Here is a 27,204-nt window from a genome sequence, read left to right as displayed (position 1 = left end):
AATAGACAGTGTACATTTGTTTGCGTGTGGCTCCTCCAACAGATCTGGGAAGCAAGACGGCCACACATATTGTTGTGAGGCGTTTATCAATAATGTAACATCTCCCATAAAATGTAATCAAAGCATTCTATCAAACCTAACAACTTGTTTACAACAATGTGAAGTTTTTTTTTTCAAATTTGTGATCATCCAACAGCGATCATGTGTCAATCACATGGTTTCCATTTATAGAAACCAATACAAGTGTGGGTCACATGATATTTACTTTGACAAGAATCAGGCAAGTGGCACAAGTTACAGGACATTTTCTGTGAGTTCTCTTCTGTTACAACATAAGGTGATGTTTGCATTTTAAAATGAATGACATGTTTACAATGGGTAGTTCTCATATGTCATAGGAAAGATACAAAATTATTAGGCATAGAGGTCAAAGCATAAAGAACAATAGGCATAGAGGTCAAAGTTCAAAGAACAATAGGCTATCCTTCACAAAATGTACATTATGATCACTGAACAATGGCACAGTATGAAAGGCTGAGAAGAAAGACAAGAAAAATTCAGTAATTCCAAAGAGAAATAAATTACTTTGGTGTTTTATAAAGCACATGATCAACTTTCATTGTTTGATATTTTTTCTCTTTTTCTTTTTCCTTGAAAGTTATAAATATTCTTTTCAACAACATTCATTTTTTAAAGAAAAAGCAAATCTCTCCTTTGCTAACATGTTTTCTAATTGTAAAAAAAAACCATTTAATCAATTTTTGTCAACTTGATACCAACTTGTATGAAGCCAAACATCCCATTCTCAGTTGAAATTAAGTACTTTTTACAACCAGACATTTTTGAAATTCATCTGATCATATTAGAAGCTGAATTTACAAATTTTCTCTTTGAAAAATTCATCTTTTTAATTTCGTTTCTGGTTAATTAAACTTAAAACCATTTCAAAAGTGAAAGATTCCTATTTGAAAATCAATTTGCTGAGATATGTCAAACAAAGACTTTTTGAAAACATTTTTTATTTTCAGGAGAGCAGGCCAGGATAGTGTGTAGAGGCTGGGAAGATTTAAAGAGACGTCTTTCCCTATGGCATATGAGTACATCATGAGCAGACTTTACCACGTTCTTTTGACTTCGATGACTTTGCTGATTTGGCACCAGCTTTAGCCGATCAATCACAAAATTGTCGTAGTAATCAGAAGAATAATAGAGGAAGCAAAATTGAGATATAGCAAGTGATAAGCGTCTCAGCAATGAAATAAGTGATAGAAAGATTAAATGTTTACATAATAATGGTCCATTAAGGATGAAATATAAGGGTATATGTTTATGGCATCTATAATTACAATGAAGGTCACAACCACATCTAATTTCAATAACCTTTTAATTTACTTCTTATCAAGACTTACTAATCATAGAATGTAAAAAAGCAAATATTCTTCAATCTGATATCATTTTTTTCACACACCCTTTTTGCAAGCTTACTTAAAATCAAATGTTATACATAAGATACACATAGTTATCAAAAGTCTTAGATTTCATATTTCAATATATGTTTTGATTTTAACAAAAAACAATAAATAAATAAAAAAAACTTATTATAATTTAAATTTGATAATTTTTGGAAATCAAAGACAAAAATATTTTAGAAATAACTTCAGAATGCTGAACAACGTACACAGGATTTTAACTTGATTACAGTACAGAACTAATAACCAAATACAGATAGACTAAGGTAAAATACAAGTGTGTCCCGAGACAAACGACTTACCTCCTGTAGTGTGCATGATAGTTTGAAATTCATAGGAAATATATCAAAATGTTATATGTGTGCCATTGTGACACAGGTCATATATATCAATGCAGTGATGGCACCCAGGACCTCTGGTTTACTATTCAACCAATGGAGCTAAAGGCAAGTTCTCTTTAGTAAAGCTAGCTAATCACAGAAAGGTTATGGTGTTCGAAAGCACTTCATTATTGGTTGTATTTCTGATATTTGTGATTTTCTTTATAAATCGCTTCTGCACGAAAAATCTTAAGTTGATTTACTTTAGAAATATTCCAGCCCTAAAAATCACAATTGTTCCTTCACCCTATGTACATAAAAAAAAAAAATGAAAATTCTTTCAAAGAATTTCTCAAAATTAAATTTGAAAATTCAACTGGACATTCCATTATAAAGATGAACTGGACCCTATTTCCCCAAATGCCCAACATTTTATTTCGGTATATAAGTGAAATGTATTAATCTTTGAATAGTTTAGAAGTTAGAAATGCATAATACATTGATTAGTACTGATCAGTATACGTTGTTAATCAGATTCTCATAAACACAGAGGTTAATATTATGCACATCAACTGACTTTTTCACACATAATCTGGAATTCTCACGATAAGAATTGATAAGTTATATGGTAATTAAGCACTACCAAGATCTTTGACTGTTTTAATTTTTACCTGTAATCTCTGGAGCCTCTCGTAGGAAGTCCACGAAGTATGGTTCTTCATCCATCTCATTGAAGGCTGCAGAGCCACACTCCTCTTCAGCCACCTAAAACAAGGGGATGGCAATCAAACACAAACCTCATGATTTCCTAATTTTGATCTAAATCAAAAATGTGCAATGCTAACATAAGATAACAAGTATATATTCAAGTTTTTTTTAAATAATTAAAGATAATCCATTTTTTTTCTTCTTTTAATAAATCATTCAGCTTTCACTGAAACTATTATTCTCCTTATTCAATATCTTTACCTGTTTGATGGTTTTCTCAAACCAATCTTTGTCAGTCATTTCTGTAAATCTGTCGGCAATGACACGGTAGCATTCGTGTTTCCACAGTGACATCATCACTTTCACACTGGTCACAACTTCATCTGTGGTATTCAACATACCCTGTCAAAGGAGAAAAATTTTCTTATTTTTTGTGATATTTGATTATGCAGCCATACATACACGTAATGCACTAAAATGGCAGCAGATATACCGTTCTTACAAATCTAGAAATGTGTCTGAATTCATCAAATATGTTTTAAAATTGTATCTATTAGCTAGAAGAATTAAGTTCAGCTTTTTTCCACACTCATACAAAATTCTGTTTTTGATTTTCAAGACAACCTCTTCATTTAACAAGATTTTCTTTTTTTTTAAATTTTCTTTTTTTCCTCCAAAAGCGATACATTTTTCAAACATTTTCTTCTCCATGACATAGTTTCAAACTTGATCAAGTGTCTTTTGGAAACACTAAACTTCTATATGCTGAAAAAATGGTACGCAATGATAACATACCTGCCATATACGGCTGAGATCACGCAGATTAAAGACATAGTGGAATTTGGCTGGAGTGGGCAACATCTTGACTTTCACCCTTTGCCAGAGCTTCCTGGTGGCTGGCACCAGAGTATGGACCAGTTCTGACACATCATTTATGAAGCCTCGTTTCTGCAATAACAGAACAACATACCATTTTTTAGGAACAACTTTTCAACTTAGTCTTACTATCTCATTAACAGTTTATCTGAAAAGAACCCAAGTCCATAATTTTCTTTTAATATTTGGAAATATTTTCTGTGAAATTGGGAAGAGATTCGTGTTTCAGAGAAAACAGACATGCTTTATACCTAGAGGAAGCAGAGTTAAAAAATGTATCCGAGTTTAGAATACAAAGATAGCCTAGCAGACAGCTGGTTTTTACAGCTGGTTTTTAGTGAGAACTAGTAAACCAAACTTACGCTGATGAAGTATCCACTACCAATAGTGGCAAAAACTTTGTCAATAGAAGCATTGGAAGGTAAGCAACAATTGAACACAGAAAATTGTCGCTTGAGACGTGATGGAATGTCATTTCTTCCACCTCCAGGGTGGATCATGGCGGCAATCATCTGTATATCTACAATGTTGATAAACTCTCCAGGCTTCTCTAGGTTGTAGAATCCCTTCACCTCCATCATCTGACGTGTGATCTCGTTGGTAATCTAAAAATTGAACTTGAACAGATACACTTCTACAAACAGCTAACAATAGAGCTTGTTAACAGATCAAAGTCAACTTGATCTCCCAATCAGACGTCATCTTGCATTCAAAATGAAATACAATTTAAACAGAAAATGCTGCTTTTTGGTAAATGACAATTTGAAGTTAAAGACAAAATATATTATCTTTCAAGAGCAATCATCTTAAACACGATGTTTCAGATATAGGCTGTTGGGACAACAAAAGAATTCTAAAACATGCCTATTTGATATGATATATGCACTTGTAATTCATTCTACAGATTCTTGATAAGAGACTAAACATGGTTATCTCCCCTACCTGATCTCCCCAGTTGTTGATTGTTGGCATGTTGATGTCATCAACAAACACAGTCATCTTCCTTCCAGCTGGTGGACCATATGTTGTACCCATACGCTTATCCACATACCCTTCAATAGTTCTCTGAAATATACAACAAACATATTAAGCAGGAAAAACTTGGACAAAGGTTTTCTTAATAGCTGAAAAGTGGAGCATTTTTTTCAGTGAAAATGCAAGGACCAATCAGAATTGCTCCTGTTTGTTACCTGGAACATGATTGGCTGGGTGGCACTGGAGAAATTCAGACTCTTGAAAAGGTGCAATTCTGGGTCAAACTTGTTGCAGTATCCCTGGACCATGACAGTTTTGGCAGTTCCCTAAGGACACAAACAGCAGAGTGAAAACATAAATAAAAAGAAATATTATCATGTAATTTCTAACACTGCATTTTCTCTATTCAAACAGCTTCTTTACATAGTTCTACATTTTGTGGTATAGAATATCCTAACAAGTGTCAAGGTATGTAAACATTTCATTTTTATGCATACATAATTGAAATTATGTAAACCTGTTTTCCCCATATATCCAAATTTCTATTTCGATTCTTCAGTAATATTTTTTAACAGAATTACCTGTTCACCAATGAGCAGGACACACTTTTCTTGCTTGGAGATGGTGCTGATGAGGAAATCTGTCCTGCAGTTATCCACATTAGGTACCAGGATAGAGGTGTACTCTGGAATGTTGTCATCCGGATAAACATACTCTGGTACCTGCAAAGGAAACCTTCCATCTTAATCTTACAGACCATGAAAGTTTGCCAAAGGTACTGTTTCCTTGAACAGCGAAAACCTTCCATCTAGGTCAACAACAGTGATTAATGTGAGCTGGATAACTTGTAAAGATTATTGCCAGTACATAGATATGTTATGCTTACTACACCGGAGTTACCTACCCTGCCAGACCAGTGTTCCCACTGACCGTTCTCTCCAACCATAAACTCAAAGATGGTGTCATCATCTGATATCGATGGTAATGGCAGTTCACTATTGGTTTGTAAGAATTCTTGAATCTGTAAATAGACACCAAAGTTAGAAATGATAAATATCTGTGATGCCTTTCTTCTCAACATTTTTTTTCTATTTACTAAATTCACATACTGAGCAACAGCAGGGATAAGAAACTTGCATTGGTCAAATCTGAACAAAATATGTAATGTTTTATTCATGTTTATGTAACTTTTTACAGTTAAGTCCAATCGTAAAACTTGGCATCTCTATCCAATTTATTTTTCAGTTGTACAATTAATTCAATATATCACAAACCAAACAGTCAAAAACACCCTCCCCCATCCCCTTCCTGTATCGTACCCCCAAATTGATTATTGCCATCTAATATCATTTATATATGCTTTGTGCTTACCTTTTTCCTGTCGTCTAGTTCGAGCAGAGCCCCAACAGACCACATGATGGAGAAGACAATTAGCCTTTTCAGGTGATCAGGCTTAATGTCCTTTCCTTCCTCTCCTCTTGGGATAAGTCCCTCTAGGAGGTCAATAGCCTGCCTGATGTACATACACTCAAGAATCTAAAAAAAAAACATTGTTTTGCACAATTTTCATATAACCTGCACATTAAAAAGATGGGAGATTTGGCTATATAACTGTATCTAAATAGTCTATCAACACATTTCCTGTATATCTTCCATTCCCATACTCTACAAAAAAGAAGCTGCCAAAAATAGTGTAGACAGATTGCATTTGTCATAAGTATCCTCAGATATTTTTGGTGTCAAACACAAAAAAAAATCTAAATCTTTCAATGGTGTTTATAGAAAAAAGTTTTAACACAATACTAAGAGTCATCAGAAAAAAACAACACAATGAATTATATATGTATATATGCGTATATAGATGCACTTAAAAACTGTCTACATCACAATAGCAGGAAAACTGGGTCCTTACTGGCATCTTGGGCCACAGGGACTGCATGCTGTATGTGTACGCCTGAGGGAAAGTGCTTTCAAAGGCTTCAAATATAGTGTCCTGTTGATTGGCTGGTCTCGTCAACAACCATCCTGTGGAAAGAAAGTTATCAAAATGGAATGATATTTTTTTGTCTTTTTTCCTTAAAATCCTGAAAGCTTACTTATTTTCATGGTAATCTTATGCAAGCACTTTTTGCGATAAAAATATCAAACTAAACTATGATTGCACTAATAATAATGTCTTCATCGAAAATATTCTAATTCATTGTCCTCATTTGTTCAAAATCGATATTACACTTAAATTTGATTGCATGAAAAAGGTACCCACAGTACCAGGTAATGGTTATACGATACCAAGGATTCAATTACAAGCTCTTTAGGCTCTGTGTACCAAAGATAAGCTCACCTCTCAGGATGGGATTCCAGTCCATGATAGAACTGGACATGAACACCATGCCGTTTCTAGACACAGTGGCAGGTGATGCATTGTCGATGTTGTGCACCTCAAAGATGATCTTACAGTTGGGTGCCATGGGGATACGATCACCGTTGGCCAGAGTCAAGGTTTTGTTATCATCCAGGACAGAGTTTAAGTTTTCAATCCAGATGGCGTCGACTGGTCCATCCAGCACAAGCCACACATGGTCACCCTGTCAAAGTCAAACCATCAACCAAAATCAGAAATTATTACTTTATAGGTATGTAAGTAATAACATTAGATGAAATTAGAAATTATTACTTTAAATGTAAGTAATATCATTAGATAAAATTAGAAAAAATTACACCATTACAGAAATTATTACAGGTAAAATTAGAAAAAATTACTATATTTCTGAAATTATTACTTTAAATGTTAACAACAAAAAGGTCCAATGGAAAAATCGTATAAATAGTATAGTAAAATGCATTTTCAATGTTTTATGAATGAATAAATTTGAAAATTTATCAATGTTAGCCCTTTGAATGTCATAGACAGAATATTTATTGCAGCTAGAAGACTGCTGACCATAGCTAGAAGGATACCCTGATGTGAGGAAATATTCTCCATACCTTTTTGGTTTTGTGTGTTCTCCTCCACAAGGTAGAGAAGATACCATCCGTCCAGTCATTGGTTGCTACGTCCAGACGACCAAACATCTGTGGTGCAGTGATGGCTTTCGGGTTCATCCTCATCTCCTTGTGGGGGGCACCGCAGTCAGTCATGGCTTTCATCAGCGTGTGGATACACTTGGTCTTCCCAGCTCCAGTGGGTCCAAGTGTCATCATTCCGTGACGCACACGCTGGGTCTCAAACAGCTGAATCAATTTCAGAATCCAGGGAGCATGGTTGATCAGTCCACCCTCGGACACCTTCACATAGACAAAGTTAATTTAATCATGTGCAACCCAAGCATGTACTGATTCATATCATCATATCTGTAGGAAGTAAGTTATCAAACAAGAAACCAAAGACCTTTTGAAATTTAACTAAAAATATCACACCCACCACCATGTTGGTTATCAGAACAATCATTTAAAGTCTTCTCTAAACAGTTTTTCACATTCTTGAATTCTCTTCTTTGGCCATTTGGTCACAGTAAACGAAAAGCTCACCAAGTAAAAGAAATCAAGACTAAAGATGATTTCTAATTAGCATAAAGCACTTTTAATCACTGTATTTTGGGTAAATTAAGTTTTGGATATTTTCAGATCTCTTAATCCTTCTGTTGCAAAATTTATCAAATTTTTTTTTACAAATCTCTTAATTTTCTTGTACAGGTTCTATTAGGTGTTGTATTTATCCTTCACTAAGCCCAGGGAAACATTATCATTGTCCAGAGGTGGGCTTATTACAGGACAATGAAATGACACTTGTCTGTAATTTTGCAGAACTGTAAGTCATGAGTAGGCTTAATACCAGACTTAGATTTAATGTGCGATAAGTATTGTAAATACAAGCAAACTAAACACTGTGAATGGTAAACAACGGACTAATGGGTCATCCTACCTCCTTCTCAATGGCAGCTTCCATCTCAGGATAACCAGCCTTGTCAAGGGTGATGCCAGGGAAGAGATCATCAATCAAAGACATGAACAAAGGCTCGTCCTCGTCCACCAGTTTGGACAAGTTCATGTCCCTCAAAACTCTCATCACAATTGTTGTCTCGGGATCCTCGGGGTTCGCTCTCTTGAACGCTCCAAGTGTACGCAACACAGACAAAATATTACGCAGACCAAAATCATAATGGACCTGAAAGAAATTTTACTTGTGATGATTTTTCTTTGTCAGTACAACTTAATTATTTTTCATTAATTGTAAAGACTTTCTTAGTTACAAGAAATGTCCCAAAGGTTATAAAAATAAAAATGAAAAATTACAATGTTGAACCAATTATGTTCATGAAAATAGTAAAAAAATTATTTTGAGATAATTTTGTCTTTTTTAGAATTTAAAGAACTGACATTTGGAAACTGAGTATGGAAGGATATTCTTTACACTCAAGATTCCTTTCTCTACTCATAGAAAAATAGCTTAGCATTTATAAACTGACAGTGAAACTTAATCACTACTTGTTCAAGCATTTATCATACTACAGTGTATCGCCATTACAAATGCTCTGAACCTAGTATCACAAGGTAGTCTAGGAACTGACAGAATCACTGTTACTTCTGTCTTCTACTATCCTAAAAGTATCATATACATTTCTGAAAAAAAATCTGACTAGAAGTGTCTTCAAAATCAGTAACAAAAAGGTGTGGATGTAGATGTTGTTACCTGCTTGGTAAGCTGTTCCTCGCAAAGTTTGTAAAGAGTGAAGAATTTCTTGGAGAGCACAATGTTCTGCATGAAACCACAACTGGCCAGCTTGACACGGATAATGATAGCCCGGTCTGGCACCATCATGGCCACGGTACGGAAGTTGATTTTGAGATTCTCTGGCAACTCCTGACGACCAGCATAACCTGGGTTCTATAAAACAAACATAAGAAAATTTGATTTATGACAATACATATTTTTTGTGTATCAATGTCCACATGGTTTGACTGGTTCAGAAAGAAAAGTCAAGGCCATTTTCATGTATCACTGTAACAACAGTTTAACTGGCTGGACCAGTGATAAGAATTGTCCTTCTGATAAGCTTGGACAAATGGTGGCACCTTTACCAAGCTTAGTACTTGTGGGACAAATTGTGACACCCTTACTGTACAACTACTTACCATGGTCAAAAAGATGCCAAACTCTGTGTCCATGTCTACATTGTCCCCGTCAGTGAAAATAAAGTTGGGTTTGCGCTCTTTCTTACACTGCAGTACAATGGCGATCTGCTGGGCGGCCACAGAAAGCACAGGAAGCTCAATACGATTAAACTCGTCAAAGCAGCCCCAGGAGCCTGACTGTGCCAAACCTACAAACACAACATGGAAAATATTCACATGTTTATAGATAAAAATGAAAACTTTCTAATCTGCAACCTCATATGACAAACCAATCAGGTTCAAGAGAGCAAACCATTTTGGATTTTTTATTTCATGGATCACTTTATCGTTGGACTGAAAAGGATGTCAGAATATGTGGGAGACATTTTATTTGACCGAAAGCTTAATGTCAGAATATGTGGGAGACATTTTATTTGACCGACAGTTTAATGTCAAATTTGTGACAATATTTTCCGTTCTGCATCAAGATTATTATTATTTGTAGATTTACATAATGGACAGGCCTCTTCCAAAAGAAATTTCCTTGATCACTTTGATAAGGAAATCTATTATACATTTACGTTTGTGAAACAAAGTCTGATCATCACAGAAATTAACATGTTAAGTTAACATAAGTAGTCTTTATAACACTAAGTAATATACAAACTGACCTTTGTAGATACGACCAAGACCTCTATAGTCCATCTGATCAGAGCAGTTGAAGACTACTACATATTTTCCGAGACAACGTCCCATGTCCTTGGTAGTCTCTGTCTTGCCTGTACCCGCAGGGCCAGCAGGGGCCCCACCGAGCGACATGCCTAGGGCCTGGGACAGTGTGATGTAACATCTATCAAAGGTAAGACATTATGTGAAACTCAGTTCTCAACAGCTAAACAAATTTCTTTTTATCGTATCGATATTCAGAATTTTCAATTCCAAAAATTTGCTTGTTTGCACAAATTATTCTTCAAAATATTTTTTCATTATCTAACACTCAGACATTTCAAATTGTCAAAGAATAGAAATATTTCTTTCGTCAGCAATTTTTCCACATTAAGTGCCTAAATATTTTTACCTGTCAGTAAGTGGGGTGATGACAAGACGCTCAGTACACCCCAGGAATTCGTTCTGGTAGATAAAGTCGACATCAGTGATGGAGATGATACACTGGTCAGTATCCTCTTTGAAGTAGAAGCGAGATTGCTTCAGCCATTCAAAGTCTCCAGGAGACCTGATGTGCATTTTCACCTGGACAAAAAATAAACTAGGTATTAGAAAAATTAAATTTTGAAATGTATTTCATAATAATTAATATACTATGGATAACTTTTTAAAGAATACTTCAGGCATTGTAAACAGTGAAAGATGGCCATGTGCATGAAGCTTGAAACTCATGAAAGGAAGCCACCAGAATTCTGATAATGATTTTCTAAAAATAGTAAAGATGACCTTAAAAATATCAAAATATTGAAAAAGAATCAAGCAAATGAATGTCAAATTGACAAACCAGAGCCCTTAGCTGCTTCAGAGTACAATATAATCAACATCTAGATATCAAAGACAATCAGTTAAACAATGCTTCCTGTAGAAATAAACACTGTCTGGCAGTCTAGGTGCTGAGTGATCTCACAAATACTGTAGTGTATGTGTGCTCAGTATACAAAGATATCTCTGTTAACTAGCATAAAACTGTGCCTCTGATAGTTTTTGCAATAAATGATGTAATATGAAATATATATCGGAAACTGATCTGTATAATATATAGATATGATATAGGAAATTCCAGGTGGAATATACTGATTTGGTCTAGAATCAAAAAGATATAAGTTGTGAAATACACAATACAACACAGCAAGCACAACTTCTGCGGGACATTCAATGACAAGGAGAAAGTCCCTGAAGTTGACTTGGTACCTCTGACACCCATATGCTTTTACATGTACATCTGGCAAGCAACCTGGTACAACATTACTGATAAACTGATAAATTACTGCCAGCCCATAGGCTAGGGTACAGTCAATCATCATCCCATATATAAAATGTCTTGGTTTGTAGCTTCAGAATTACAAAAGTTTAACTTTCTTTCTTCCCCAGAGGGTATCACTCTGCTGTAATTGTAAAGCTCTCACCTTAGGTAGTTTTAAGCAAAGGAGAACTACATAGTAAATGTCTAGAAGCAAGGGGAGATCACTCTATAGTTATCATAAAGCTCCACCATTAGCTACACAATCACTAAGATGAACTGCCAGTATTGATACCTAAAAATAAGGGGAGATTCCTCTACATTAAATATGAATGTCTGATCTCAGCTTAAGAGTTACCCAGGGAACGAATAATTACTCGTTACAAAGCAAGTCTTGACTTAGCCAATGGACACACAACAAAGGGAGATAAATATCAATCTATCAAGATCTATATGTCAAGAGTAGGGGAGATAACTCTCTATCTATCTCAAATAAAACGCCTGCACAACTGAAACTATCAATGTCAGAGCTAGGATGGAATCCAAGGGAAGTAACTGTCACTTGTTAAGGACAGTCTGAAGCTTGACAAGACATTTTACATACTAGGTACATAATTGACAAATCAAATCAAATCACATCCAACATTTCTTGAAGAGATATCAAATTGTTCTTTTTGAGAAATACCAGAATAATTCTTTGCTGATGTAAGCATCTACCTGGATTTACAGCTGTTTTCAACCATAATAGCAATTCTCCATTACCCTCCAATTACATATCATTTGTAAATCGTGTATATATGAGTAAGTATAAGAATATAGAAAATGCTTGATTCCAGGTAGAGACACTTACATTTACATAAAATATCTCTGGTAAGACATCAATATTTATTCCTTTGGAAAGGATTCTCTTCACAAATGTAGCTGCTAAACACACCTTACAATATCATTGGATTCTTGCTCAATTTCATTACATTCTTGTCAGAAGTTATTTTCTAAAGAAATTTTTCATTTCATATCTAGATTATAAAATCAAGCTGGACAAGAAAATAACATTTCAAAATACTTCTGCATTGAAAATGTTGGTATCAGATTTGTTCTTAATGAGACCATCAAATATTGTATTCCAGATAGTTTTCTTATACAGTATTATATCTGATAATCTTGGGTTGGGAAGACTACCTTGAATGTTAAAGATAATTTTTTGAGTCCAAAAATATTGTGAGGTTATTTAGCCATCTCTATTTGTCTCACAAGCAACTTTGGCTCCACAGGAATTTCACATGCATTTCTGATGAATTTAACATTAATTCATCCTTAGTGCTCAAAAAATTCTTGTGAGGATAAATTGCCTGGGGACAGGGCAGTAGAGCTATCGTTTTACCAGGTCGTCAAAGATGTCCTTTTGATGCACATGAATAGTAATGAGAGTTTCATATTTTGTCCTCTCGATTTTAGTCAGATCCTCAGTTGTCATGGCAATGAGCTCGTTCAGGATGTCAAGGAATTTCTGGTTGGTGTTGACCATGATTTTTTTGTCAGTACGAGCATTGTTCAGGGCGTCCTCGGAATCCCTCGTCCAAATCATTTGTAGACCCAGGAGTCCAACCTGAAAATCAAATACACAACTGATAGACTGAACAAAGAGTCAAAACACCAACTTGTTAATACTCATTAAAGTATAAAAATTCCTCACACAAGAAAATAAAAGAATTTCCATTAAGTTAGGTAGTGTTGTAATGTGTTACCTGGGCTGGAAACATGTTCTCAAACTCCACGAGCTTGAAATTTGAGTCTCCGATGGACACAGATGCAGATCGGATAACAGAATGGACAGACCTTCTGGAGCACTTTAACAGGTCGCCCAGCCAGATCTCCACATTACCCTGAAACCAAGATGAAAAATCATTAATCCCTACCACATCTCCATGTTGTTCTAGAATAAATAATGATATGTGGGCAGGATCTGGCCCTCTTCCTTTAGATAAATTTCTTTTTCATGTATTATTTATACCTTATTACTTATTCATTTTGAATGATATAATCCTCGAGTCCTTTGATTCAATATTATCACATTTAGATAATATCCACATTAATATGCACATTTTTTTTTCATTTAAATCATCTTTGAAAGTTGACCAATCATTATTGAAGCTACAGGGACCTTCTTTCAGTTCTATCAACTGAGCATAATACCAGTAAGATAAAGGTTTCTGGTTTGATCTCTAGCACTACTAAGACTTACCTGTGCCATGACTGGTTCCTCCAGGGGCACATTCTCTCCCTCCTGGGAGTTAAGGGAGAGAATCTTGTCATATACTTTGTCATCAAATGTCACAAGTCTTGTGTTGTCAAACACAGACAGTAGGTGATTCTACAAGCAGAGTAGTCACAGAAAATTAAAATGAAATACTGCCAAGGACCATAATACTACAACTTGTGTCTAACAGTGATAAAACTAGCGTGAAACTGTACAGAAAATGTATACATATCATGTATAAACTGTGTCATTAGTGTGCCTATTAAAGGTCGAATTCAGAATTTCAAAGGCTTTGTAATTTAAAAATTTTTGGTTTTCTTCAGTCTTTTTTGTTGTGTTAGTGTTAACATTATAACTTTCTACTTTATACACATTTTCCATTCAGTTTTATCTTATAACTTATAAATACTTTCAATGAGGTTAAGTGCCTTTAATACTGATACTGACAGATGTAAAGAAGTTTTAAACTAAAAACAATGAAATCTGCTGACCCTGAATGGATGCACTTGAATTGTTTCATAACAAAAACAGCAAATTTAAGAAATCCATGCTGATTGATAGATAACCTAACACATGACCAATCTCTGGCTTTCTTACTCAGATTTATCAGGAAATACAAATCAACTGTAGGAGCACCAGACAGATGTAGAATTTCCTTACAAAGTGCTGTCTATACCTGGATGGTGTGTGAGTCACTGGCCTGCCCAAGAATTTCCAGCAAGGCAGGATCAGAGACAAAGAAGAATCTGGGGAAGATGAGACGTTTCTTCTCTAGGTATCCTGTGAGGGATTTCTGACAGATCTCAAGCTGTTCCAGGAGATGGGGAAGGAGCTGCATTAGAGTATCGTCCCCTACACAGCATGTCACCACATTGGGGTTCTCATGTGCTCGCTGCATGATCTTCATCCATGACTTGTCAATGTTACTGAAACGCTTGGCTTCCTGTATCAGGGAGATTTTAATTTAAGTTAGCAAGTTGAAAAAGAGATCAACCAACAAATATGAAATAGTACACAGCTACTTAAAAGTGTTTTGTCACACCAACTGAGATATATCAGTGAGATAACAAACTCCATATCCTGCCAGAGTAATCACTAATATTTTATTTATTTCTCCACATTAATACTTTTTCAAAATTTCATTTCTTTAGAGTTGCCACAACAGGTGTAAGTGTAATTTATGAGTTACCTCCCCCTAAACAATGATCAGCATCGTTTCACATAAAATCACCTGTGGTAGCTGTTTGGCGATGTCACCGCCCACAAACACAGCTTCTAGGTAGATCCACAAGTTCTGCACCACGAGCCAGTTCTCAATAATTTCTGTTGTCCCCGTCAGTTTCTGGACCCATTCCTGGATCCTTGGTTTGAATGGAGCATTGTATCTGTTGCTTAGCAACGACCCAAGCACCATCAAGCTGTCCTCCATCAATGCCACCGTCTCAGACGTTGTGTCACCTGACAGGTAAGAAACAGATATGCTAATGAGCATGTTTATTTAGCAAGGTATTAGATAGATAGTACTGACTTGATACGGCAGTGAGCCAAGAAGGTCAACATACCACTTATTCAAAGTTCTTATTACAGCACAATGAACATCTGTTTATAACATGTCTGGGTGGGCTTATTGCTGGGCATTTATAGTTAAATACTGTAAATCATTATTTCTGTATTTTCTTAAGATATTTATTTCTGGCCAGTGTTAAACCAGTTTAGCTCTGTTCTCCAATAAATCTAACCGTTCATAACCTTTCAGGAAACATATACCTTTATTCTGTTTGACCACACATTACCTTTCAGGAGAAGTTCTCCCCTGTTCTTGAAGCCAGAGAACTGAAAGTTCTGGCCACTCCAGTCATTGACCACACCCTTCAGCTTGGCTTCAATGTCCTTCTCTTTCACCGCCGAGATACACACATCCTACAAAAAGACAAAAACTGTGTTATGATTTACCTTACAAATATATGATCAGTTTAAATATTAATTCTTGCCAGTGGATTCTTAATTATCTGAAAAACTTCAAATTTAACCACATCATGCTTTTAACGGAGTTGCATATCCTCTTGGACAAAGAAATAGCATTGGTGTCTAACTTTTTTTAATGAATAGCAACATACAGGAGTGGGCTTACTGCCAGACATGTGCTTATTATCGGATAAATACAGTATGCCCCACTTGATATTGGATGTGGGCGTCGCCATTACCTCAATGTCTTCTTTGTTCTCCAGCAATGGAGCTTCCATTAGATTACGTAGAAGGAAGTTATCAGCATCGACGTCGAAAGTGTGTCCCGTGATCTGAGCAAGGCGCTCCCAGTGACGTGGCATCATAGCTTTGTTGGCCATCATTTCAAGTAGAGGACATGTCTCATTGAAGTCATCAATTGTCTTCTTCAACTCTTCATAGGCCTGCCATTCCTTCAGAGCCTTGGGCAACTTCCGGCATCTACAGGCAAGAGAGTACATTTAATTAATTCTGTCAAAGAATGTAGTACCCTAAAAACTGGTTGAAATGAAGGAAGGCATCCATTTATTTGGAAACATGCCCTATGTATACTAAAGGTTTCTTTTCTTTAGTACATTGAGACAAAAATACTATTTATAAATGGTGACCTTTATAGACAGGTATTGTTATTCAAAAATGGCCTTTATAGACCAATCATTATTCAAAGGTGACCTTCATAAACAGGTCTTTATTATTCAGGAGTGACCTTCATAGACAAGACTTTATTATTCAGAAGTGACCTTCATAGACAGGTCTTTATTATTCAGAAGTGACCTTTAAAGACAGGTTTTTTGTTATTTGGCAGATCTGACTGCAAATAGTTTTATAAAAGAAACTTTCACAAGACCAAATCAGATATAAATTACTTGTTTTGGAAGTCCAGAAGTTCATTGTTAATTTTCTCAATGTCAATCTCCACCCAAGCAATATCATTGTATCCATTGACATTCTCCAGTACAATATTGTACAGGGAATAGAGTTTCTGCAGCAGGTTGAGCTCTTTACGTATCCGTTGTAGGTCAGGATACTGGGTGATTGGCAGGCCAAACAGTTCCTCCCCTCCATTGTACGTAACATACTTTCTCCACAGTTCGTCAAATCGGGCCTGGTAGATGTTGAGACGATCAGAAGCTTCCCGAGGAGCAATCCCGTCTTCCATAGGTCCACTACATAAACATTAATCAAATTTCAAACTTTAGTTCCCATAGAAATATCCTTCATCTCCCAAGATGGCTATGCACGACATTTGACCTTATGAGAGTCACTTATGGAATGATACTATGACATGGTGAAAATAAAATCACATTTGCTGAGATTTTCATAAAAACATCCAAGTTTCCCACATGCTCGAATAACTTTTTTCTGTTGTATGTGAGTATTGTCAGACAACAATTTCTGAAAGTTAAACTCTCAAATATTAGTCCTTACAATTCATTGGAACTTGTGAAATAGTTTTATATCTGTCCAACAAGTATAGAATACATACGCTGTGTTGTAATCACTGGTAAACTCAGTGGATGACTTGATGAAGGTCTCGACGCCTGCCAGGAGGTCCGACTTGAACTTAGGTTGGATCTCAAGCAAGTGGTTCTGCACTTGCTGGCTCTGTAGCATAGAAATAAAGTGATGTTAGGTAACATGAACTTCATCTCCTTTACGATGTAACATTTGCCAAATCTCCAGGCTCAATATTAATTTGCAACAGAGCTGAACATAATGTCTACTTAAAGGAAGATAAAACTAGATCACAGTGACCCACATAAGAAAATTAATTACCGGGTACTCAATCTGAAGTTTCTGCATAAATTTAACAAAAAAATTCGAAAAAAGAAGCATAGCTGAAATGCAGTTTTAATCAACTTACTCATGACCAAAACACAATTATTCGACTGTAGTTGAAATTTTATTTTCGTAATTCCACGAGCCTTCTATGAAAACATTTATAATCAAACTAAGAATACAAAATGGTTTTTAGGTGCAAGCGTAGCGTATTTTTCAAAATTCCGTTTTCATTATTCAATAAATTGTCCTACATGTGGGTGTGTATTTATGAACATCTGTTGTAATTTCCTGGTTTTCATTTGAATTCCTTCATTTTGTTTTGTTTTCTTCCTTCCAGTATTTACAAAAGAAGGACAAAAACATTAATGTTACTTGTTGTATTACCTGTGCTATCAACTTCTTCCACCCATAGGACAAGGAATCTACTCGCTCCGCATTTCCATCATTGAAGAAGATGTTGTATCGGTTCAGCATGGCATAGGACTCCTCTACTGGCGTAATGGTCATATCAATTCGAATCTCTGCCTCGCGAATTTCAGCTAAGGCAGCCATTTCAGCACGTACGTCGTCCAAATCTTTGACAGGACGTGAAAGTCTCTTCGTAAGAGAGTCAATGAAATCAAGAATTTCGTCCATTTCACCGGCACATTTCTCATTGAGTGCTTTGGCATATGCCATCTTCCAGTTCTTGGCTTCAGTGATGAGAGCCAGTTTGAGAGGATCGGTCACAAACATTACAGAGCCCACACGGTAACTATACTGCATCTCTTCAATGTCAGTTTCCAGTCTCTACAATACACCATAAAACAAAATTCTAAAATTTCATATTCAATGTTTTTAAATCCTATGTCAAATTCTTCAATAAATCATTTCTATATCTTCAATAGGTCAGTAGAATAATAAGTTAGAAACTTGCAATTCTGATCTTGGAGGTAACATGTGACTATTTTTGCTGTTTCATAGCATTTTGCCTCACCTGGTAGAACTTGATCTGTGCTTCGATCTCGGTCAGGATGGGGTTGGCCTCCATGAATTCCTTCACTGAAGCGACAGGTTCCTGTCAAATCAAATAAATCATTATAGCGATATCAGCAATGTACAACACTAATTGTAGAACACCAATGTACAACACTAACTGTACAACACCAATGTACAACACTAATTGTACAACACCAATGTACAACACTAATTGTACAACACCAATGTACAACTAATTGTACAACACTAATTGTACAACACTAATTGTACAACACCAATGTACAACACTAATTGTACAACACCAATGTACGACTAATTGTACAACACTAATTGTACAACACTAATTGTACAACACCAATGTACAACGCTAATTGTACAACACCAATGTACAACACCAATGTACAACACCAATGTACAACACCAATGTACAACACTAACTGTAGAACACCAATGTACAACACTAATTGTACAACACCAATGTACAACACTAATTGTACAACACCAATGTACAACACTAATTGTACAACACCAATGTACAACACTAACTGTAGAACACCAATGTACAACACTAATTGTACAACACCAATGTACAAAACTAATTGTACAACACCAATGTACAACACTAATTGTACAACACCAATGTACAACACTAATTGTACAACACCAATGTACAACACTAATTGTACAACACCAATGTACAACACTAATTGTACAACACCAATGTACAACTAATTGTACAACACCAATGTACAACTAATTGTACAACACCAATGTACAACACTAATTGTACAACACCAATGTACAACACCAATGTACAACACTAATTGTAGATCACCATGTTAGTATAACAGCCAAAAGGAGCAGTAAACAACCAGTTGATTAGTTTTCTTCCATACATATCTCATAAATTAGATTTATTAGATAATTGAACCACTGTGAGTCTTTCCTATCAAGTACTACTAAAAGACCATTAATATAAAGAATTTCATCTTCACTGTTGTCTACAAAAATTATGTAACTTGAAAGATTTTTATCCATGTTCCCAGGTGAGTACATTCTGTAAAGTTACACATTTTATTCATTTTCTGTGGGTTTCTATGGTGTTCTGCTATGTTCTGTTAGCTCAAATGTTTGTTAATTTAAAAATAGGGTCACTTCAAATCTTCCAATCTTGGATTAGCATAGTCTTGACTACAAGAAAGCTTTTATGTTTGTTGGTCTACCAACCTTTAAAAGAAAATTATTACAAATTGCAATTGTAATAATCCCAAATATTTCCAAAATGACCCAGTAGTCATTATGTAGCCCCACAAAGTTAGCTTGCTGCTCAAAATGGTAGTTTGTGCAATAAAAGGTAGCTTGCCCCAAAAAGGCGGTTTACCCTACCAATTCTACAGAGTTCCTTACCTTGTCCCACAAGTGGGCATATTTTGTGAAGTTTTCTAGCACTTCCTGGACCTCAACCTTGAAAGTTGAGACAATAGAGTTGAGCTGGATGACAATTTTCTGTACATCTTTGTGCTCACTGATGATCTTATGGAGGGGCTTGATAAGGGAGGTTGTCATGATCTTTGCTCCCTCCTCAGCCTCCGCAGCAGCAGCTATGTCCATCTCCTGTTTGAAGGGTTAAAATGACAGTGTTAGGAATAATGAAATAAATAATACATTGTGATTTGTTGAATTATAAGTGTTGGAGGAATTAGTCAATGAAATTGTGAAAGTATCAATTGAATGTAGAATTTGATAATATTAAGTTGAAAGTACCATAATTGGTCATAATAACAATCAATTTATCTGTTGCACAAGGTGAATTATGAAGAATATTTAATCAAATTCAGTAGTAGCTGAAGAACTTGTTTAAATAATTTTTCACTGACTGATTAATTTTTTAAAAACTATTTCTTGATATAAGATAAAGTTCTTGATCATATCTGAAGAATGTTAAAGTGTATTATGAGTTGGGCCTTGTAAATCCAGCCACCACTTATCTGGTTGTTTTTTATTCCATGGTTCTTGGAAGAAAGATGGCTGGATTATCAAAACTAATTCTTCATGTGTGACTAAATTATTTAAAACTTTTTACATCGATTTCTGGTCTTTAGCTTGATGAGATTAATCATACATCAAGGGGGATCACTCCACCAGACATAACATGGATTTCATGTGATTTCTAAAAGTTATCATGTCATGTTAAAGTCAGCTGAAGATGATTATTTTGGAAAGCTGAAACAATCTGGACTACATACACAACAACTCTGTGCAGTAAATAAACATCTAGGACACAAAGTCTAAGAAAAATAAGTTAGATGTATTTCAGAACAGTCAACATTTTCATTTTCATTTCAATTTACTAGAAGAGAGATAAGTGAAAGTGCATGGAACACCAATATTATTCTTTAACTACCAAAACCTTATCCGGGAAATACATGGCAAAATGTGAATTTTAAGAAGACTTCAGTCTATTTTTCTTTTCTCTTGTTCAGTTTAAGTCGATACAGATAACATTACACTTAATAGATGACAGAATGATTAAAAAATTAATTAACATCACATTTTATTCTAGACAACAATACTGATCAGTAATAAGGTTCTTGCAACAAACACTAAAATTATCATTGCCAAATAATCGGGGTTTTTTTTTTTTTTAAATGAAATATTTGATACTGTATAACATTTGCGGGGCTAATATTTCGCGGTTGTTCCAGTTTTAGCTTGTTCATGATATAAAATTTTGCACATATCTATGAAATGGTGTCCATGTATTTTCATTCAATGTAGAAATGTTTGCCAGGTATCTAAGTTTGCACGATCTTTATGATTGCCACTATAACAAAATTAAATCCCAGACAAATATCAACAACTATAGAGTCGTCATTGGTTCAAACCCGTGAAAACATCTCTGGGTGACTTAAATGTAACTTTCCCTATCAGAAGGAAACAGTTTCGTGTGCAGAGACTGAGATATATCCCAGTACATGTACAGTGCCTTATTCACCTGTGACTTGCAGGTTATCAGTAGTATTAATAGCCACAATTCCATGTAAATGATAGAGATGTGCTACAGAGGATTTCCTATCCCAGACAAAGATATGCTACAGAAATAGATATTTACGAAGTCTGATTTTCTATATGTGCAAAGACTGTGTGAAGTTACAATTGAACAAAGTAAGGAAGACAAAAGTACAGCATATTTAACTATACTAGGTATAAATACAATTTCTGATACCTTTTACATTAGTAGATACATTCTTGACTTAATATCTTAAAAGTTACTGTAAATGTGCTTTGTGATGATCATACATACCCATGTTCACGTATTTTAATCATGAAAAGTTGTGATAACAGCTTAACAGCTGAATAATTTTCTTTAATTTGCCAAGATTATGGATCATAAAAAAATTGAGACCTCACATGATGACATCAAAAACCAATGAATTACTCAATGTCACAGAATGCTTGTACAATTGTGACAGATAAATGAATTTCAGTAAAGTTTCTGGCTACATATGCATATATCTATAAATGAAATTCAAAATGCAAGTATTCTTTTCTATACTAACTTTGACTATTACCACAGTTTTAACTAGCCATACATCCCACAAATGAACTTGCATAGCCATAACAAGGTGAGATGGCAAGCACTCAAAAGGCTACCTTTCTGTGATTGGAATTAAATTTCAGTAGTTAAGCTATTAAATTGTCTGGCAACATCATGAAGTTCTACTACGATCACAAACATTTATAAACATACAACTAGCTACAAAGTTTAAGGAAGAGTTATTTCTGATTTCCGGCTACAGAAATATCACATTCTACTTGGTTATCTCCCTTATATAATTTTGTTCTCCATGATACTTTTTTTGTTTTAGATTTAAATCAGCAATCAGATTAGTTATTTACTTTGTACAAGAAATCTCAAATCATCAATAAATTAATTAATTTAAATGAAGCAAAAAATGTGTGTAAATAAGTGAAAAGAACGCAACGAAGGGAGACAACTAAGAACCAAAAGTGAGACTAGCATTCACTTTTTGTTATTATTTTTTTCCATGATAAAGCAAACCCAAGAGTATGGAGAGTGCAGAAAGGTTGCCTGACCCTCACACTAGGTCAAGGTCACCAGTTAAATAAGAGTGACAAATTGCAAGGTACCTGGTACCGCTGTTTCCCGCAACGTGATCAGAAAGAGATCAAGGAAAAATTATATTATAATCGCACAAATAATTAAATGATATAGGCAATATTCATCAAATTAATCTCATTCAATTTCTGACCAAAAAAATTACATGTAACAAAATCATTAATTTTTTTAGTTTTTATGACCATTTACTGACCAGTGACAATCAAATTCATCAGTAACACACATTGAACTTAAACTATGCATTACCTGTTTTTAAAATGATAGAGTATATATGTATCATCATAAAAATAAAAATTCAAAACGATTGAAAACCACGTAAATTATATTTCATGAAACAGAAGAAAAAAATCTACTTGTAGTCTAAAACTTAATGGTAATTTCTAGCATATGCAAATAGTATTTCTGAGTACAATGTGCTTCTTGTTAAGCTCTTAATTTTGAATTTCAGTTCAAATTTTAATTATATGTTTTAAATAATAACCTTTACACTACTGATTTCTATTTCATGGAATATCTGCTTATAGGAGGGACAGACTCAGGTTATGAACGATTCTTGACTTCATAATTATCCTTCAGAAAGTATTTTAAGAGAAAAGAACAATCTCAAGAGATCCCTTTTTTTTCATTTAGCATTTTGAAAATGGAAATTTGTTTTTCACATAGTTCAGATTTCTTTTTTATAAAGAAATATAAAAAAATATATATAAGGTAAACCGATATGTTCAAAGTTGGTTTGAAAGACTGAAATCAAGAAAGATTCTTGAGATATATGCTTGGTATCGATTATCACTTATAATTCTGAAAATCAAGTTTATTGTAAATCACATTCAGTGAGTATAATACATCTACCCACTAGTCTATGATGGCAATCCAAACCACTATATGTACTTTATACATTAGAGACTAATAGGAAATACCTTTACTTCTACATGTATTTCATGGTAATATTGTTTTCTTTCAAAATTTATCTACTATAAATATGTATCTAACTACAAACAAAAATTAAGTTATGTTCTGACAATATGATTGAAATTTCAGTTTCATACACCAGATTGGTAATTTTTGTTGATTTTTTTTTTCAGTACAAAATCATTAGTAGAATTTGTTATTTTATTATTTTTAAGTGTAAGTATTTGCATTGAAAAGTTAAACCAATAATTGAAATTAAGAGATAGTAAGAAAAAGATTATAAAAGTTGTAACTAAATAACTTTCCTTTGAATATTTACCAGAATAACCCGTAAGTTTCTAACTGATATAGACTAGTGTTACGTTCTCTAAACAATGCTACATGCAGTTACAATTGAGCAATAACTATATTATAGTATAACCATTTTATCCTGCTAGTGCTAAAAATATACCTTGTGACTGAGTCATGTGATCTCGCATTGTCCTTTAATGTCTTCTATTGGGGAGATAAGTGTCAACAATTTCAAAATGAAAAAGACGATTTAAACAGAAATAAAACTGGATTCAATGACAAATAATTTATAGGACAACTATTAGAAATGACAATGAAAACATTTCAGAATTATGTAAACTGTGGAATAATTTTCATTCAAGCTTTTGTTAGGAAATTCTGGCATCAGAGAGTAGAGCATGTTAGGAAAACTCTCTCTAAAATTCTAAATCAAAAATTGAAATTGATCAAATTCAGTTAAGAAGAATGTTATAAAGTTATTTTCTCCTGAAGATGATTAATTAGTACACACCACTCAGTGATACTGTCAAACAAACAGCCACACCCCTAACAAACCCTTTTACATCTGCCTTAAACCAGCCAACCTATTAAACAGTTAACTGCCAAACACTCTAGGCTCGATACACCAATGTTTAATTTCTTGTTTACAACCTGATGTACAGTAAACAATACCACACTTTATGTATTAACCAATGATAGCCCTACTAGCACAGTTGACCAATGAGTACACACCTTCTGCTGCTGACGCTGGTGGAGGACAAGGTGTTCCCATTGTGGAATGTCCATCGACGTCTTGAGGATGATCTGGACTGCCTTGTTTAGAGACGACTGAATGTCATCTAGACTTGGCTTCATTACCACATTGGGAATGGCCAGCACGATGTCCGCACGGAACAGCGGAGGCTTTGTGTCGTCACGGTTGGCATCAGTCGTGTACTTATTAGAAGTCTGTAGTCGACGCTTTATGGCATCCAATGACAGACGAGTACCTATTGTACAGGGAATAGAGAGCATATGTGAGCAATGATACAGATACAGAAAATATTCCGAATGATGAACAAAATAACGGAATTTAAAACAAAATTTCACTGGGTGTCAACAACTACAGAAACTTTCAGGAATATGAACTGTATGAAAATTTGCCATTGAATATCCTTTCTACAGCCTCTGCAACAATTATTCTGGTTGTTTTAATTATGTAATTGTGACCTACATTTGACTAGTGCCTCAGTGTTCCTCTGCGTGAAATGGTTGAGAAGAGCATAGTAAGAGCATGGCTGACACTCCTGGCAACGTTGTTTCTTGTTTTTGGGGTCCGGCTGTGCACAGCTGTACCCTTCCTCTGGGTGTAGGCTTTCCCTGATGGATTCAGGCAAGGTCATGCGCAGGGTGTCGGTCAGTTCATACACAGCTTTTTCAACCAGTTGGCTCTGACTGCAACAGTGGTTTACATAACATGTATGCAGTTTATTGCTTACACTATTTCAGTCACTTACAGCATTTATTATGACATTTTCTGAAAGCTATTGTATAAACATCAGCAAGCAATACAAATTCTTACTATTTTGTTCTGATATTTTGAAAAGTCTCAATGAATTGAACTTATTGTATTAATTACTTCTCAAAACCAGATTTACATTCAACCTCCGAGTAATTGAATCAGAGAGTAACTCACACTGCCAGTTGTTTTGACGCCATATCCACGACATCCGAAGTTATTTCCAGGAATTTCTCCATGGTGATAGCCTCATCTTCGGGAAGATCGCAGAGGGCAGACACTGACATGTCCTGAAGGACGGCTTCAATCCTGCATTCCAGGATATCACGTACGACCTTGGACAACTTTTCAAGTTCTGCCATCATCTTGTAGTTTTCTGTGATATCTGATATGCAAATGTATGACATAAGAGGAAATTTATTTCTGATTCTGGTTTTTCGTCCTTGATTTTCTAGATTTCAATAAAAAATACACAAGAAAATTTATATGGATCATTTCAACTTACTTACTTTCAATTTCTATCTAAGTTTTATTACTGAACCAATTTTTTTTTAAAATTAATCCATTTCCAATTTAGCATGGTAAAAAGGTGATAAACCTGAATTCCAACTTACAATCATCCACATTGAGGGAAGACCAGGTAAGGGCAATAACTCCAGGTAAAAGAGAATCTTCCACCTTGTCTCTAATTGGCTGCATTAGTGGCAGGAGCACAGATGGGATTTCTGCTATGATACGGTGATATTCGTTCAACATCTCACGAAGACTGGATAACATGAAACAAGGTGAAACGTAAGTTTTGGAACAATGAGAGTAATAATTAAAGGCTTTTTTTCTGATTTTAAATAAGACATAAAGAATATAAACCTTCAGCACCCTCGTTCAAGTTACACTAGGAAACAAATTCTGGTATATAAAACATTTAAATACAGGAAATGGGGAACATTAAAAAGAATTTCAAAGGAAAAGAAAAGACACATTTAAAAACTGTTACATTTATCAGAGATGAAAACTGGCTTATAAACAAATGGCAGAAATTTTTTCGAGTCTTTCTGTGGAAGAAGGCTCCAAACTTTCCTCTCTTAAATTAATTCCCAAATGTTTTTCAGAATTGCCTTCTGACAAAAGCCAATGGGAGATATTTCCTAACAATACTTACGACACAGCATTGGCCTTGATCTGCTCCTCAGTGACAATCATTGCCTTAGCAGCTTCCGGGACTTCCAGGTTCAGAGCTTGTAAACACTTGGATTCCTGGATGAGCTCCAGGACTTGGGGGTCAAAGTTCACATGCAGATCATTAGTATCAGGATGGCGAATCAGCAGGGCGGCATTTAATCCACCCTTTGCTGCTTCAACAGCCCTCATCCATCCACGATGGTACAGCATCTGTGGAAAAGCATTTTATCATCCTAATTTTTTCTTTTTTTTTTCTAATTTTGTAATCAAGAGATGAATTCAGATTTCTCTTAATGTCTCTTTTTTGAAAACTTCTGTATCAAAAAGAAAATTCTTATTTAAATAATGAACAGATACAGAGCAAAATATTTTATTATTTTGTATTATTCTGAATTTAAGAAAACTTTCAAATGAGTTCCACGAAATGTTGCTGAACCTTACCTCATACTCGAGGAGTACACCAGCCATCTTGTTGTAATTCCTGACAATTTTCTTTGCCTCTGGGTGCTAAAATAAAAAAAAACATATACTACCTAGGAAACTGTTGGTAAGAAATTTTCCCATTTTGGTTTATAATTTAAAGTTTAAAATGAAAATCAAAAAACAAAAATTCCCATTTTGGATTACAATTATTGAACTTCATAGAATTTTCATTTCTGTTTTCTAATTTTCATAGTTTGTTAGAGGCAGATTATTTTCCATAAATAAAACATTCTCAGCAAAACATTTTCACAGATTT

At 34.8% G+C, this 27,204-nt stretch overlaps 1 protein-coding gene across 1 annotated transcript in view; it reads right to left on the bottom strand.

Annotated features, from left to right (window-relative positions):
• LOC132550432 (dynein axonemal heavy chain 5-like) overlaps nucleotides 1-27,204 on the bottom strand; it is a 73,762-nt gene that overhangs the window by 23,034 nt on the left and 23,524 nt on the right. The window contains exons 18-52 of the mRNA XM_060214500.1: nucleotides 26,907-26,972; nucleotides 26,446-26,675; nucleotides 25,901-26,052; nucleotides 25,464-25,671; nucleotides 25,002-25,222; nucleotides 24,521-24,777; nucleotides 19,855-20,061; nucleotides 18,446-18,526; nucleotides 17,854-18,258; nucleotides 17,174-17,292; nucleotides 16,554-16,853; nucleotides 15,888-16,128; nucleotides 15,477-15,603; nucleotides 14,915-15,141; nucleotides 14,360-14,626; nucleotides 13,669-13,797; nucleotides 13,172-13,309; nucleotides 12,808-13,032; nucleotides 10,539-10,711; nucleotides 10,132-10,310; nucleotides 9,482-9,669; nucleotides 9,039-9,233; nucleotides 8,271-8,513; nucleotides 7,334-7,633; nucleotides 6,690-6,933; nucleotides 6,261-6,373; nucleotides 5,720-5,884; nucleotides 5,253-5,369; nucleotides 4,930-5,070; nucleotides 4,564-4,674; nucleotides 4,316-4,438; nucleotides 3,736-3,978; nucleotides 3,293-3,445; nucleotides 2,759-2,899; nucleotides 2,461-2,554 (exon numbers count right to left, since the gene is read on the bottom strand). Coding sequence (XP_060070483.1) covers nucleotides 2,461-2,554; nucleotides 2,759-2,899; nucleotides 3,293-3,445; nucleotides 3,736-3,978; nucleotides 4,316-4,438; nucleotides 4,564-4,674; nucleotides 4,930-5,070; nucleotides 5,253-5,369; nucleotides 5,720-5,884; nucleotides 6,261-6,373; nucleotides 6,690-6,933; nucleotides 7,334-7,633; nucleotides 8,271-8,513; nucleotides 9,039-9,233; nucleotides 9,482-9,669; nucleotides 10,132-10,310; nucleotides 10,539-10,711; nucleotides 12,808-13,032; nucleotides 13,172-13,309; nucleotides 13,669-13,797; nucleotides 14,360-14,626; nucleotides 14,915-15,141; nucleotides 15,477-15,603; nucleotides 15,888-16,128; nucleotides 16,554-16,853; nucleotides 17,174-17,292; nucleotides 17,854-18,258; nucleotides 18,446-18,526; nucleotides 19,855-20,061; nucleotides 24,521-24,777; nucleotides 25,002-25,222; nucleotides 25,464-25,671; nucleotides 25,901-26,052; nucleotides 26,446-26,675; nucleotides 26,907-26,972 — 6,523 coding nt within the window. The remainder of the gene's footprint in view (nucleotides 1-2,460; nucleotides 2,555-2,758; nucleotides 2,900-3,292; nucleotides 3,446-3,735; nucleotides 3,979-4,315; nucleotides 4,439-4,563; nucleotides 4,675-4,929; nucleotides 5,071-5,252; nucleotides 5,370-5,719; nucleotides 5,885-6,260; nucleotides 6,374-6,689; nucleotides 6,934-7,333; nucleotides 7,634-8,270; nucleotides 8,514-9,038; nucleotides 9,234-9,481; nucleotides 9,670-10,131; nucleotides 10,311-10,538; nucleotides 10,712-12,807; nucleotides 13,033-13,171; nucleotides 13,310-13,668; nucleotides 13,798-14,359; nucleotides 14,627-14,914; nucleotides 15,142-15,476; nucleotides 15,604-15,887; nucleotides 16,129-16,553; nucleotides 16,854-17,173; nucleotides 17,293-17,853; nucleotides 18,259-18,445; nucleotides 18,527-19,854; nucleotides 20,062-24,520; nucleotides 24,778-25,001; nucleotides 25,223-25,463; nucleotides 25,672-25,900; nucleotides 26,053-26,445; nucleotides 26,676-26,906; nucleotides 26,973-27,204) is intronic.

This window comes from Ylistrum balloti, unplaced genomic scaffold, assembly GCF_031769215.1.
Source record: "Ylistrum balloti isolate Yb309-2 unplaced genomic scaffold, AGI_CSIRO_Ybal_v1 Utg370124, whole genome shotgun sequence".
Taxonomy (NCBI): domain Eukaryota; kingdom Metazoa; phylum Mollusca; class Bivalvia; order Pectinida; family Pectinidae; genus Ylistrum; species Ylistrum balloti.
The sequence above is the reverse complement of the archived record's forward strand: the minus strand, read 5'-3'. Positions and strand labels throughout refer to the sequence as shown.